At 39.6% G+C, this 14,263-nt stretch overlaps 1 protein-coding gene across 1 annotated transcript; it reads right to left on the reverse strand.

The window, feature by feature from the left end:
• Positions 1–4,156: 4,156 nt before the first annotated feature.
• On the reverse strand, positions 4,157–8,814 carry LOC133450857 (hepatic lectin-like). Its single transcript, XM_061729760.1, has 7 exons — positions 8,704–8,814; positions 8,528–8,608; positions 6,531–6,623; positions 5,821–5,929; positions 5,452–5,653; positions 4,689–4,804; positions 4,157–4,585 (listed from the first exon to the last, which is right to left on the reverse strand). Exons 2-7 carry the CDS (start codon positions 8,604–8,606, stop codon positions 4,432–4,434), a joined length of 753 nt encoding a protein of 250 aa, XP_061585744.1. The 5' UTR covers positions 8,607–8,608; positions 8,704–8,814; the 3' UTR covers positions 4,157–4,431.
• Positions 8,815–14,263: the final 5,449 nt, after the last annotated feature.

The raw sequence follows: 14,263 nt of genomic DNA on the forward strand, positions 1-14,263 counted from the left end.
GGGTGTGGTCATTGCCACTCACTCTCAGCTCCTGGATTCCCCCACACCTGCCTGCCATCAGCTCCCTCAGTCTCCACACCTGCCATCCATCAACTCATCTCCACTGCAGTATTTCTACACTGGCTTTTCCACCACTCCTTGCCAGATTGTTGTCAAACCTCCGTGGTGCACACTTCAGGCCGATCCAAGTGAAACCCTAACTAAATCTTCTTGTTGTTTTTGAGCTCGTTTACTGACTGCTTTTTCTGCTGTTCCCCCAGGACCGTTCTCATCTGCCAGCTAACAACCAGTCTGTTCTCTTAGCCACCCTCCAGCTCCAAGCTACCCCTGGCTACCACTCAGCCCTCCATTGTCCTCTCCTCCCCACGCCAGCCATTCCCCGTGCCAGCAACCACCTCTGCCCTAACCGGACCCCCTTTTTCTCCTTCCCTACAATAAATTAATTCTTCACTCCACCACTGTCTTGCTCTTGGGTTCCCCCTTGTGAGCCTGTCACAGAACAATCTGGCCAGTATGGACCCAGCGGACGTGGATTCACTCTGTCGTGCTCTGGCTTCCCAGGGGACCCTGCTTGGACAACATGACAAGCTTCTTCGTGAAGTAGGGGAGTCACTACAGGCATTACCTACCAGTGTTTCCCAACTCACTGCTCCTTCAGACGCTGCTCACCCTGATTCACCCCCAGCTCAGGCCACTCCAGCTCCGCCTTCCCGGGAACCTCACATCCTGACCCTGGAGCCATACTCTGGTGAGCCGGGAGCTTGTGGACAGTTTTTGTTCCAGTGTGCTCTAGTGTTTCAGCAGCAACCAGCAACATATAGCTCAGATCAGTCACGCATTGACTTTATTATGGGTTTGCTTTCCGGGAGAGCAGCTCAGTGGGTTAAAGCGCTGTGGGATAGAGCCTCCCCCATGCTCTATTCCTACCCTCAGTTTGTGGTCGAGGTAAAGAAAGTTTTTGACTGTCCCATCCAAGGCAAAGAGACTTCTAGCAAGCTTTTCTCATTCCGTCAAGGCTCCAGGTCTGTTGCGGACTATTCCATTGGAGTTCAGGATATTGGCAGCAGAAAGTGGGTGGGGAGAGCTACGTTTGCAGGGAGCATATACAGTATGAATGGATTGGCGGATTACATCAAGGATGAGCTAGCAGCAAGGGATGAAACAGAGGATTTGGACTCCCTTATTTCCTCCCTTAGAAATCAGGCCGTCCACAAATTCCCATATCACGTCCTCTGCCTCTGCCTGTGCCTCAACCTAGCTTAGCTCCCCGAGCCTTCCCCTGTGCCAGGTCCCGCTCCAGTGGCTCCTCCTTTCCTCTACCCCCTGAAGAACCCATGTAGCTGGGTCGGGCTCATCTCTCCCCAACGGAGCGTCAGAGGAGAATGCAAGCTGGAGAGTGCCGGAAACACAATCCCCGTATCGACTGGTCTGTTGGCAAATTGGTTAGCTGGAGTCCCTTTTGTCATTCAACCTGCTTGCAGTCTGCTCTTGCCCCAGTAGAGGCCATTGTTTCCCCTCCTACCGCAGAACCCCCAGATCTGTCAGCAGTCCCAGCTGTTCATCATGATTTGGGTGAACACTTCAGCAAACAACGTGCCCTCTCCCGCCAGTTTTCCCCGGCGGAAGCGCCCTCCATTCCAGACACCATCCTTCCTGAGACATGTGTGGTGGCAGCAGTTACATGGGAGATCGAATCCATCGTCAGGGATGCTCAACAGGCTCAGCCAGACCCAGCCTTGGAAGAGGACATCTCAGTCCCTTCAGTCCAAGCCCATCTTCGCCATTGCCGCAAGGTCTGGAAGGATGCCCGTGCTGCCTTGCTCCGAAATGCTGACCGCAATCGCCGCATTGCTGACCGCCATCGGACACCGGCCCCTAACTACAAACCAGGTCAGAAGGTGTGGCTCTCTTCTAACGATCTCCCTTTGCAAACCTCTTCCAAGAAACTCACACCCCGTTATGTTGGCCCATATGAGATACTTTCTATCATAAATCCCATCATTGTCAAGCTCAAGCTTCCTCCTCACATGAGGGTTCACCCTGCACTTCACGTCTCCCAGTTGAAGCCTGTCTCCACTACCCCACTGTCTCCTCCAGCGCTCCTGGATCCCCCCCCACCTCCCCGCATCATCAATGACCATCCGGCCTACACTGTCCGGCGGTTGTTGGACGTGCGCCGCCGCAGCAGGGGCTTCCAGTATCTGATTGACTGGGATTCGGGATATTTTTGATGCGCCCCTGGTCCGGGACTTCCACCGTAAACACCCTGACAAGCCTGGTGGGTCGCCTGGTGGCGCCCGTTGAGGGGGGGGTAGTATTACAGCCATGGCTGTACCTCCCTCTTCCCCTTTGTTTCCCTGTGTTCTCCCCTCCCTTGTGTTTCCTTGTGTCTCTCCCTGTGTTCTTTTTGTGTGCTGGCGTGGGTGTGGTCATCTGCCACTCACTCTCAGCTCCTGGATTCCCCCACACCTGCCATCCATCAGCTCAGCTCCACTGCAGTATTTCTACACTGGGTTTTCCACCACTCCTTGCCAGATTGTTGTCAAACCTCCGTGGTGCGCACTTCAGGCCAATCCAAGTGAAACCCTTACGAAATCTTCATGTTGTTTTTGAGCTTGTTTACTGACTGCTTTTTCTGCTGTTCCCCCAGGACCGTTCTCATCTGCCAGCTACCAACCAGTCTGTTCTCCTAGCCACCCTCCAGCTCCAAGCTACCGGTACCCCTGGCTTCCACTCAGCCCTCCATTGTCCTCTCCTCCCCACGCCAGCCATTCCCCGTGCCAGCAACCACTTCTGCCCTAACCGGACCCCCTTTTTCCCCTTCCCTACAATAAATTAATTCTTCACTCCACCACTGTCTCGCTCTTGGGTTCCCCCTTGTGAGCCTGTCACAGATCCCTCCCTATCAATGATACTCCATGAGGTGAGATCTTGCCCTGAGCCTCAGCCCGTCATCTTGAGCTTCTTCCATTTTCTAATAATTGCGCCAACAATTGTTCCCTTCTCACCAAGCCGCTCATGGTCCTCTAGACCAGTGTCTCCCAACCTGGGGTCCGGGCCCCCCCTGGGGGGCGCCAGAGATCTCTGGGGGGGCGCAAAACTTTGTCTGCTTTGAGGATATGCAGTTGTAAAAATTATATTTACACATGTTAAATAAATAATCATAATAACACACCTAATGGAATACAGTATTCCAAGTCTGTATAAACACACGTAGAAATATATTTTGGTCATTTTAAAATGTAAAAAAGTTATTTATCAGGATAAAAACGTATTATTATATCATTATTCAACATTTAATCATACTACTACTCCGACAGGTTGTTAAAGGAAAAATGTTAAAAAATGTTGCTCTCATATTAAAATAGAAATTTTTCAGAAATATTTTTATGTCCTTGAAATTATTTTTAGTGCGTATTTTATACATTGGTGACACAAAAGAAAGGTGAGAAAAACAAAGTACAGGGTAAACCAAAGAGAAATGTATCAAAAAAACATAATTAATGTTCATTTTTTCAATTAAAGATTTGTAACGAATAACTTTACTCTTTTGCTGCTAGTACGTACGGGGCGGGGGGCCCGGCTGGTCTTAGACACAAGTAGGGGGGGTCCAAGGAAAAAAGGTTGGGAAACACTGCTCTAGCCCATCCAAGCATTGTGCAGGTCCACAATTTTGTCCCTGGTGTCCTGAGACAGCGCTCTGGTCTTGCCCTTGGTGGAAAGGTTGGAGGCTGATTGATGGAGTGGACAGGTGTCTTTTATACAGGTAATGCGTGGAAGACAGGAGGACGAACTAACAGGTCTGTCAGAGGCAGAGATCTTGCTGGTGGGTGGATGATCAGATTATTTCATGTGATAAAATGCAAATCAATTATTTAAAAACCAATGTGTTTTTCTTTGTATTTTGCCAGTTGAAGTCTACCATGAAAATGACCGATCTCTCCATCAAATACTTATTTTCCCCTCTGTATATGATATGTTATATCTGTATATGTGTGTGTGTGTGTGTGTGTGTGTGTGTGTGTGTGTGGTTCTGACAAAGGCTTACAGAAATTAAATATTTTGATATTAATCAACATGAAATTCAATACAAGAAATACTTTATTGATCATCGAGGGGAAATTAATGGCAATAAATTACATTATGGAAATCACAGGATTTTCTAGTGTTTTTCGTTCTTGCAGACAAGATGAATACAGCCACATTTTCTCTTCAAGCAACATAAATGCAGAGTCAGAAGAATCTTCAACACTGAAAGTGTCTTTATTGAAATTCATTTAAAAAGAACCCAGGCCATCATTTCATTGAAACCCTCAAAGATTTACAGTGCATGCATGTTTCCATCTGTTTGCATTTTAGCCATCTTTTCCCACTTTAAGAGATCTGACAGGTGAGGGATCATCATTCATGGGATGTCTCTCTTTGACAACATTATGCCTTGGCTTCACAGATGTATCTGTACACCAGGTTACAGTCTGCATCGTTCCACAGCTTGCGTTTGCGAATTGCAGAGGCGTGAATCTGCCCGCAATCTTCTCCGTTCTCTCTGTAGTCCCAGTTGTCAGGTTGACCTTTGTCCCAGAAACTGAACACCAACATGAGGAGGAGAAAGGAAAATATTACACTTGATATTTGTTCTACGGTAATTGCCTTCTTGTTTCACTGTTAGACCTTCGTACTCGTCTTACGTTGGGGTTGAGTGGAAGTCAGTTCCATCCACCCAGCTCCATTGTCCCTCATTATGTCGCTCCACAAGTCCAATCCAGTAGTTATATCTGATTTCAACTATTTTTGAAATGAAGTCCTAAAATTTCAAATAAATAGAAAAGCAAACAAGCCTTTGTGAATTGTATTCAGTGTTTTTTTATATGTTAAGTCCTTTGTTAGCATTTTCCTCACAGCAGCAAGCTGATTTCTACGGAGGAGTATTAGGGCCAAACAGGAGAAAAAATATTTGAGAGGGGAAGATTTTTTTATTGTGCACTTCGAGAAAAAAGTCAAAATGTCGAGATTAATGTTGAAATATAATTTCGAGAAAAAAGTCGAAATGATGAGAAAAAAGTCGAAATGTCAAGATTAATGTTGAAGCATAATTTTGAGAAAAAAGTCGAAATATTGAGGAGAAAAAAGTCGAAATGTTGAGAATAATGTTGAAGTACAATTTCGAGAAAAAAGTCGAAATGTTGAGAATAATGTTGAAGTACAATTTCGTGAATAAAGTTGAAATGTCGAGAGAAAAGGCGAAATTTTTACTTTATTCTTGAAATTGTATTTTTTTATTACTTCAACATTAATCTCGACATTTCGACTTTTTTCTCGACATTTCGACTTTTTTCTGGAAGTGCACAATAAAAAAAAATCTTCCCCTCTCAAATATTTTTTCTCCTGCCTGGCCCTAATACTCTTCCGTAGATTTCGGGCCGAGCTAAACTGGAGGAAAATGAAGCTCACCAGCTCCTCTGCGCCGTTCACCACCAGCAGGTGTCCCCTCTGTGATACGCACTGAGCCTCTGCTTTGCTCCAGGTGATGCTGGTGAGGGAGAGCAGGTAGCAGCTTCCCTGGAAGCTCACCCATCCTGCCCTACATCGTCCTCGCGTTTTATGGGGATACAGAAAAGTACAGACGGTTTGACTGGGCTGGAAATACTGACTTCTGATTATTAGATATCAAAGTATTCACTTTTACCTCTCTCTGGGATAAGTTTCTTCAAAATGACCTCCTCCACCGTGGGTTCAGCTTTATTTTTGAAAACCGGTGAAAGACATCAGTCGCTACATGGATGCAGATTTGGTTGCATCACTATATTTTGACTAGGAAACATTTCTTTCTTACCGGTGGGAGACAGTGGAGACAGTGGAGCTTTTCCGTTGTTTCTGATGGTCTGAAGGTAAACTTTGACTTCAGTGATTTCTCTGTTTATCTGGGAAACTGGGACATTAATAAAAAAAAAAGAAAACAACAAGAAACAGTCATACAATTATTGAACGATTGATCACTTTTGAATGTAATAAAGCTAAACGGATTACTGCAGGAAATTCTTGTAACTGTTAACTTCTGCTATGGTGAGCCACCATGACAATGGACCAAAGAGGTTAAGGGAGAAACTGTTTATGTAGAAAAGCAGCAAAACTGAAAGTAAAAAAGGAAGAAGTTTGAACTATTTCTTCCCTTGATTGTCTGTGCATGAGATCACAGTCAAGTAAGATGCACAAGCTTGATTAGCTGCTGAGGAAACTCAAACTCTAGAGCAGTGGGGATGTTTAAACCCTAAAAGACTGTGTTCTTCAATCAAAATCTCTGGGACTAACCACCCTGCATGTTTCAGATGATTTATTTTTTCCTGCTCCTGCTTCAAATGAATGAATCACTGGATTATGTTTACAAAACTGTAAAAAATAAAAACACAACATCCAAATACAGTTGTGTTTTGCTCTGGTAATTTAAACCACAACTCTGTCAGCAGTATCAATCCAATAATGTAATGTCATTACACTCAATTTTCTTTACCGCGATGTGTTTAAAGACTCACATTTTATCCCTGTAACCATCAGCAGAATCAGCAGCAGCAGCACCAGGATGATGTAAAGGATATACATCCCCATCCTCTTCATACCTGAAAACACTGACAAACATTTCATCATTTTATGATGATATCTGAATTATTGCACTTAATTGCACAAATATTAATAAAAAAGGTCAAGACCAAAGAATTAGAATAAAGAAAATAGCCTCATGGACTTTTACATTTACTTTGATTTTGAAGTCAGTATTGACAGTATGTTGACTGTATACAGGACTGTCACAGAAAATTTGAATACTGTGATTTTCTGTTAAGCAATTACAAAAACAAAAATGTCATACATTCTGGATTCATTACAAATCAACTGAAATATTGCAAGCCTTTTATTATTTTAATATTGATGATCATGGCTTATAGCTCAAAAAAACTCAAATATCCTATCTCAAAAAATTTGAATATTCTGGGAATCTTAATCTTAAGCTTTAATTTTTAGTTTTTTTAATTGCATTACAGAAAATAAAGAACTTTATCACAATATTCTATTTTTCTGAGACAGTCCAGTATTTGACAGTTAATGTGGAAAGCATTCACTCTGATGGGATTGAAGTTGACGCCATCGTACACCTGCTTCAGTAATCTCACCCTCACCTGGACAAAGCAGGCAGCACTGTGAGCACAGATTCTTTGATTTCTCCAGCGCATTTGTCATGATTTATCCTCCACTGTTATGTAACAAATTCCCAAAAAAGCCACAGCCTGATACCTCCACAATCACGATTAATTAGTTAGCTGACAAACACATCAGAGTTTGGGGTTTATTGAGTCTGACTGATTGGTCAGCAGCTAGGGTTGCCACCTTTCACAAATAGAAATAAGGGACACCCCAATTTCAGCAGCCCCAAAACTTCTAAACTGCATAGAAATGTGTTTATTTTATATGAAAAAACAAAACGCTTTGATTTAAAGTTTAAAGTGCTTTAATAGCATTGAACTTGCATGACTGTACATACAGACAACCATACAACTGAAATATTCTCCTATGTTACGTACGTCCACATCAGCCTAGAATAAAGCTACAGGTGAAGAAAATGGTGTAAAAGTTAATTTATTTCAATAATTCAACTTAAAATGCCGTTTTCAATGTTGCATTACATGCAAAGGTAAATATGTTAAACCTTTATTTGTTATAATTTATGATGATTGAATTGTTTATTGATTTCATAAAATATTCTAATTTTTTGAGATTTTTTATTTGGGGTTTTCATAAACTGTGAGTCATAATCATCAACATTATAACAAATAAAGCCTTGAAATATCTCACTTTGCATGTAGTGGGAAATAATATATTTGTTTCACCTTTAGATGAATTTACTACGAATTAAGTTTTGCAATATATTCAAATTTTCAGACCTTCACCTGTATATTATGACATCAATAAACAAGAGCATAATATATGTCCGTATAGGTTCAATACGGAACGCAACTTTTAATTCCCAATTACGTAAAGATTCCGTATTTTAAGGGACGGGTGGCAACCCTGGACGTGTGGCTCTATGCCAAGGACTGTAATGAAGCCCCTGATGGTGATTGTGTCAAAGAAAATGTTTCATGAGTTGTTGAACAAACTGGATGACCTCCCTCCCTTTTACACTCGACACTGATGAAACATGTCTTCAGTCCGAGGCTTCTTCAGCTCTGCTGCAGTAAAAGCCGGCATGGGAGATCATTTTGACCGCTGCAATAACTTCAGACAGCAACTGTTTCCGGAGAAATTACTTCTGCATGATTCTTCTTGTAGTTTAATTTTTAGAAAATCTAAATGTTACAAGACACGAAGATTTAAAAGTGGAAAAGTCTTATATTCCCAATTATTTTTATTTTATTTTGGAATGTCTATAGAAATTGTTGCACGTGAAATAAAAGTTAGAGTTAAAGCTAAAAATCATTACATCTTTCTTGCATATTTTCCATACATTGACAATATAGTTTTGGGGTTGTGATTTTACCTGTTTGTGTGCTGATGTTGTGCTCTCCCCGTACAGACTGGCCATCGTCCTGTCCAAAGTGGTGATACTGACTTTCCATGACTGAAAATCATTCAGCAATAAAAAATTGACTTGTATCATAATTTTTTTTTCTTTTTACTTCTCACTTTTAAAATCAGTCATTACAATGTTCTTACCGGTGTTAATCCTGCCGTTTTCAGGGTTTATCTTGATAATCAGTGTATTCAGCACAGAATACACTTGGTCCCAAATTCCAAGTGCAGTAGCTGATAAGAGGTCAATGAAATCCCTTTTGTTTGGTTTCAAGCAACAAATGTTAACCATTAATGGCTCAGTACGTCTCGCCAACTTTAAGCCTCGTGCTTCCAAAGCTGTGAATTTAATATGCAAGGATTGTCATTTACTTTGACATGTTGATATATAGTGATAATACAGGACTGTCTCAGAAAATTTGAATATTGTGATGAAGTTCTTTATTTTCTGTAATGCAAATAAAAAAACAAAAATGTCATACATTCTGGATTCATTACAAATCAACTGAAATATTGCAAGCCTTTTATTATTTTAATTATGGCTTACAGTTTAAGATTAAGATTCCCAGAATATTCAAATTTTTTGAGATAGGATATTTGAGTTTTCTTAAGCTGTAAACCATGATCAGCAATATTAAAATAATAAAAGGCTTGCAATATTTCAGTTGATTTGTAATGAATCCAGAATGTATGACATTTTTGTTTTTGTAATTGCATTACACAAAATCACAATATTCTAATTTTCTGAGACAGTCCTGTATATGGATGACATAAGACATGATAATAGAAATATTGTCCAACGTGGATGACAATATTCATATGTAGACCCACAAGTGACTTTATGTCTGCAATGTTTGTCTTTGTTGATGAGTCGATTGCTACAGAGAAGCAAATTAATGGAAGTCTCCAGTCGTGATCAGAAACAAACATCGAGGACATTTTTAACTGGAATATGTTCGAAAATTTGGGAATAATGTGACCTTTTATATAAGGAACTAATCAGGAGTGTTTCACGGTTGTTGCTGTTATCCATGAAGATAGTGAAATAGACTGAAACTATAAATCGGTCACTCTTTCTTGTGATTTTCAAAAAACCTTCAGCAATTTCTTCCAGAAAGCCCCACAGTGGGGTGATAGTTATCAGGAGGTCCAATCCCAATTCAGAAAAAGATGGAATAAATGAGAAATGCAATGATGAAAATAACCCAGTAATTCTGAAATCTAATTAGATTTTTTAATTTGTTTGCAGACAGTGTGACTCCAAGATATTTCATTTGTTTCCCTTCTAACTTTATTTCATTTGTTAATATAATTTCATTCATAAACATCAGGCATGCAACACTTTCTAAAGAAAGCTGGTATAGGGACAATTTAGTGCCAGAGGTGGAATAAAAATATGGTAATGCTATTTCCAACAGGGAATAACAGCAGGTACTAAAGCAAATATCCGTTGACTTTCCTAAGAAGTAGTGATGGGCAGAAGAGCTCCACTATGTCAACAAATTTGTGAAAAAAAATAATTGAAATGTGAAACAGTGGCCCTCAAAGAAAGATCAGGACGGGATTTTAATCTTCTCCATCTATAATACATAAGATCAATAAATCATTCAAGAAGCACTGCATCAAGAACTATCGCATGACAGCTGATTAAATTACACGTGCAAGGGATTACTCCGACAAGATGGTTCAACATTCATAGTTCCCATTTAGAACCTTCTGTGCAATAAGATGCATTTTTCTAGCCTTGTCCTGAAGCAGTGTTGACATTTCTACGTTCTGAGGCATTTGGGATGGATATTACACCATGGAAACATTTATTCTGCACAGACAAATCAGTATCCAAGATCTCTTTGGAAGAAATTGACATTGTATGCTCCAACCCAGAAACAACAAGGACCATCTAGATCAGGAGTCGGCAACCCAAAGTGTTGAAAGAGCCATATTGGACCAAAAACACAAAAAAACAATATGTCTGGAGCCGCAAAAAATGAAAAGTCTTGTATAAGCCTTAGAATGAAGGTAACACATGCTGCATTTATCTATATTAGTTATAACGGGGCAGTGGTGGACAGTAACGGAGTAAATTTACTTGAGTACTGTACTTAACTACATATCCAGAGGATTTGTACTTTACTTGAGTATTAGATTTCTTTGGTACTTATTACTCTTACTTGAATACATTTCCAAGACAAATATTTTTACTTTTACTCGAGTAAATTTCTAGGAAGGCAGAAAAGTACTCGTTACTTTCAGGTCTGCTCTTTTTTCTTCTTCCCTAAAATCCTATTGGACACAAGCTGTTTTTATCAAAGGAGGAGACCTATCACAGTGCACGCTCTCCACTGGGATGTACGTAAAGCGGAAATACATCAAGCCTCCTCAAAACGATACCGCCAAAGTAGCCTGCGTTTGTCAAGACAGAGCCGCAACAAGTCAAGACAACAATGGCTACGCCTGCGTCAGGAGAAGAAAGACAATCCGCTGAGTCGTCTGAGTCTGATAATGAGCCAGACTTTCACAAAATCCTTGGCTGTATCTTAACTCAATGTTTGAGTTCGACCGAGTAAAAAACGAGGGCACAGACAAAACACAGACATTTATTTTTAAATGTTTATTGTGTCTGCCGAAGCAGAACTACCTCTCTGCTTTCAACAACTCAACATCGAATTCTCAGAAACAAGAGTTAAAAGATCCTTAAATTAATTTAGAAAAAATATAGTAATTTACTGATGTGGAAAATAAGAAATTTACTCTTACTCTTACTTTTACTTAAAGTAAATTTAAAAGCATTTACTTTTGGATACTTAAGTACCTTTAAAAGCAAGTACTTTTCTACTCTTACTCGAGTAATATTTTGACTGAGCTACTTTTACTTGTAACGGAGTAAATTTTGACCAGTAGTATTTGTACTCTTACTCAAGTACTGGGGTTGAGTACTCTGTCCACCTCTGTAACTGGGGGAAGATTTTTTTTTCATTATGCACTTCGAGAAAAAAGTCGAAATGTCGAGAAAAAAGTCGAAATGTTGAGAAAAAAGTCAAAATGTAGAGAAAAAAGTCAAGATTTTGAGAAAAATGTCAATGTCGAGATTAATGTAGAAGTACAATCTCAAGAAAAAAATCAAAATGTCGAGAAAAAAGTCGAAATGTTGAGAAAAAAGTCGAAATGTTGAGAAAAAAGTCAAAATGTAGAGAAAAAAGTCAAGATTTTGAGAAAAATGTCAATGTCGAGATTAATGTAGAAGTACAATCTCAAGAAAAAAATCAAAATGTCGAGAAAAAAGTCGAAATGTTGAGAAAAAAGTCGAAATGTTGAGAAAAAAGTCAAAATGTAGAGAAAAAAGTCAAGATTTTGAGAAAAATGTCAATGTCGAGATTAATGTAGAAGTACAATCTCAAGAAAAAAATCAAAATGTCGAGAAAAAAGTCGAAATGTTGAGAAAAAAGTCGAAATGTAGAGAAAAAAGTCAAAATTTCGAGAAAAAAGTCGAAATTTTGAGATTAAAAAGGAAGAAAAAGAGAAAAAAAGAAGAAAAAAAGAAAAAGAAAAGAGAAAAAAAAAGAAAAACAAGGTCAAACATTTTTGAAAAAGCTCCAGGGAGCCACTACGGCGGCGCTAAAGAGGCGCATGCGAGCCGCGGGTTTCTGATCCCCGATCTAGATTGTCAGGAACAAATCCAACAGTTGGGCAGAGTGCTCTCCAAAGAGGAATTAATCTCCGTCGTTTCTCTGCCTACATCCACCGCACTCCTACACTCTTGTCAAAACGGTGTGAAAATCTTATGTGAGGGGAAAAAAGGCACACTCTGTTGCCTGGCTCAAACTTGTGGACCATTGACAGACTAGTTTATAGACCATGTCTGATTGTGATTTGGCCAAATCTGAAACATGCAGAACAGAGGCCTTGAGGACCAGGGTTGAAGAAATGACTATGAGGTGTACAGGTTCTTTCTTTTCCCCACTAATGTGTTTAAGAGACCTAAAACTTTGCACATACTTCTATGTCACACATGCTGACAAAACCATCTCCCTTTTAAAGAGAAACATGCGTCACTAAGAGATGCCTTAGGCTTCCTCTAATGTCCAGGCCATACCTGTCAAGGTTTGGATTTAAAAATAAGGGACATTTTCCACTACCAGCCGCCCCACCAGCCCAACCGAGGTCCAGTATTACATTTTAAGACAGATTTACAAGAAATCTAAAATAACTACCCCTCAACTACTTAAAAACTACAATTATGTGCTCAGAATCTGATAGTGACCTTTGTTGACACTGAAATGCTGTGGACATTCTTGTTTTTATATAATAGAGCCCAAATGAAACCACTAAAGGGAATTAAAGCACATTTATTTATTTTAAATATTTTCAATTAATATACACATTGATTGTCTTCAAGTGAAACATTTACATTTTCTTTTAATGTGTCATTTTAGCAGAGGTGTATAATCCAGGTGCCATAAAGTAAAAATCCAGTCCAGCAGTTGTTCCAACCAATCACTAAAGCAGCTCCTCTGCAGGTAGATGGTCGTTAGTGAAAACCTATAGATCCATGGTGAAAACCCCTGTTCTAAATGTACAGGCTGATCCAGAAACATGGCAGCGTTTTTAATTTATGGCACCTGGATTATACACCTCTGTATTTTAACTCATGTGGCTCTCTGCCCCATCCTGCTTTGGTATCCCATTTTTAAAGATATTTAAACGAAGTCTTAGCTTTTTTGGCAGAAATGTCTTCTCTGATACATCCTCCATCTGAGTTGTTGTTCCGAGTTTGTTCCCGTTGCTCCCACTAATAAATAAAGCTAGTGACAATTCAGTTTGGAGAGGCACAGGAATGCTTTTGAAAAATTATTATAATATAAAACGGGAAATTTACGGGGAAAATACTAATAATTGTAGCAGACTGACATAATTTAGGTTTTCAGATTTCCTTTATTTTCGAAGTAAGAAGAAGGAAAGGAGATCAGAAACACAACTAACTAACTAATTAACTAACTAATTAAAAGGAAGGGAAGCACCTGTTGCTGTTGTTTCTACTCTTGCCCAATCCCATTAAAATTCTGGCAGGAAAACAGTGGGATTGACAACACATCTTTTGACTCCAACTAAATCTTAATTTATATGGATAATCTTCCAAGAAATATATCAAACATGGTCAACATAGTTATTTTACTAGGTAAATATCACATACATAAATGCAAATGGAATAACAGCAAACCCTCCATTGTCCCTCTGAAAAATGAATGTAAACTGTACTTTGCGTCTCTTAAACTGATGGGTGAAAAAAATCATATTGCCAAAAGCTTATATGAAACGATCAAGGGCGTAGGTTTGGTCTCAACATTGGTAGGGACGATATAACGGCATAACCTGCATGTACACTTTTTGCTGGGGACGGGACATTAATAAGACCAAACAGATTGGGTGAATGGGGGTCAGGGCTACATTTGTCACGAATATGAACCTAATTAATTGATAAATGATCAATGCAAATTAAATCTTATTGACTTATACTAACTTTCATGTGTATTGATTCACCTGATACACGGTTCGATTCAAACCTTTGTTTTCAAAAAACTACTAAAGAAACATTTTGAAAACTTCCAGAATATTCTAGGATTTTATTAGCAATTTAAATTGCAATATTTGAACATAAATCTCTTAACTACTACTTAACCTATATATGGAACTACATGTTAGCCTA

This window comes from Cololabis saira, chromosome 9, assembly GCF_033807715.1.
Source record: "Cololabis saira isolate AMF1-May2022 chromosome 9, fColSai1.1, whole genome shotgun sequence".
Classification (NCBI taxonomy): domain Eukaryota; kingdom Metazoa; phylum Chordata; class Actinopteri; order Beloniformes; family Belonidae; genus Cololabis; species Cololabis saira.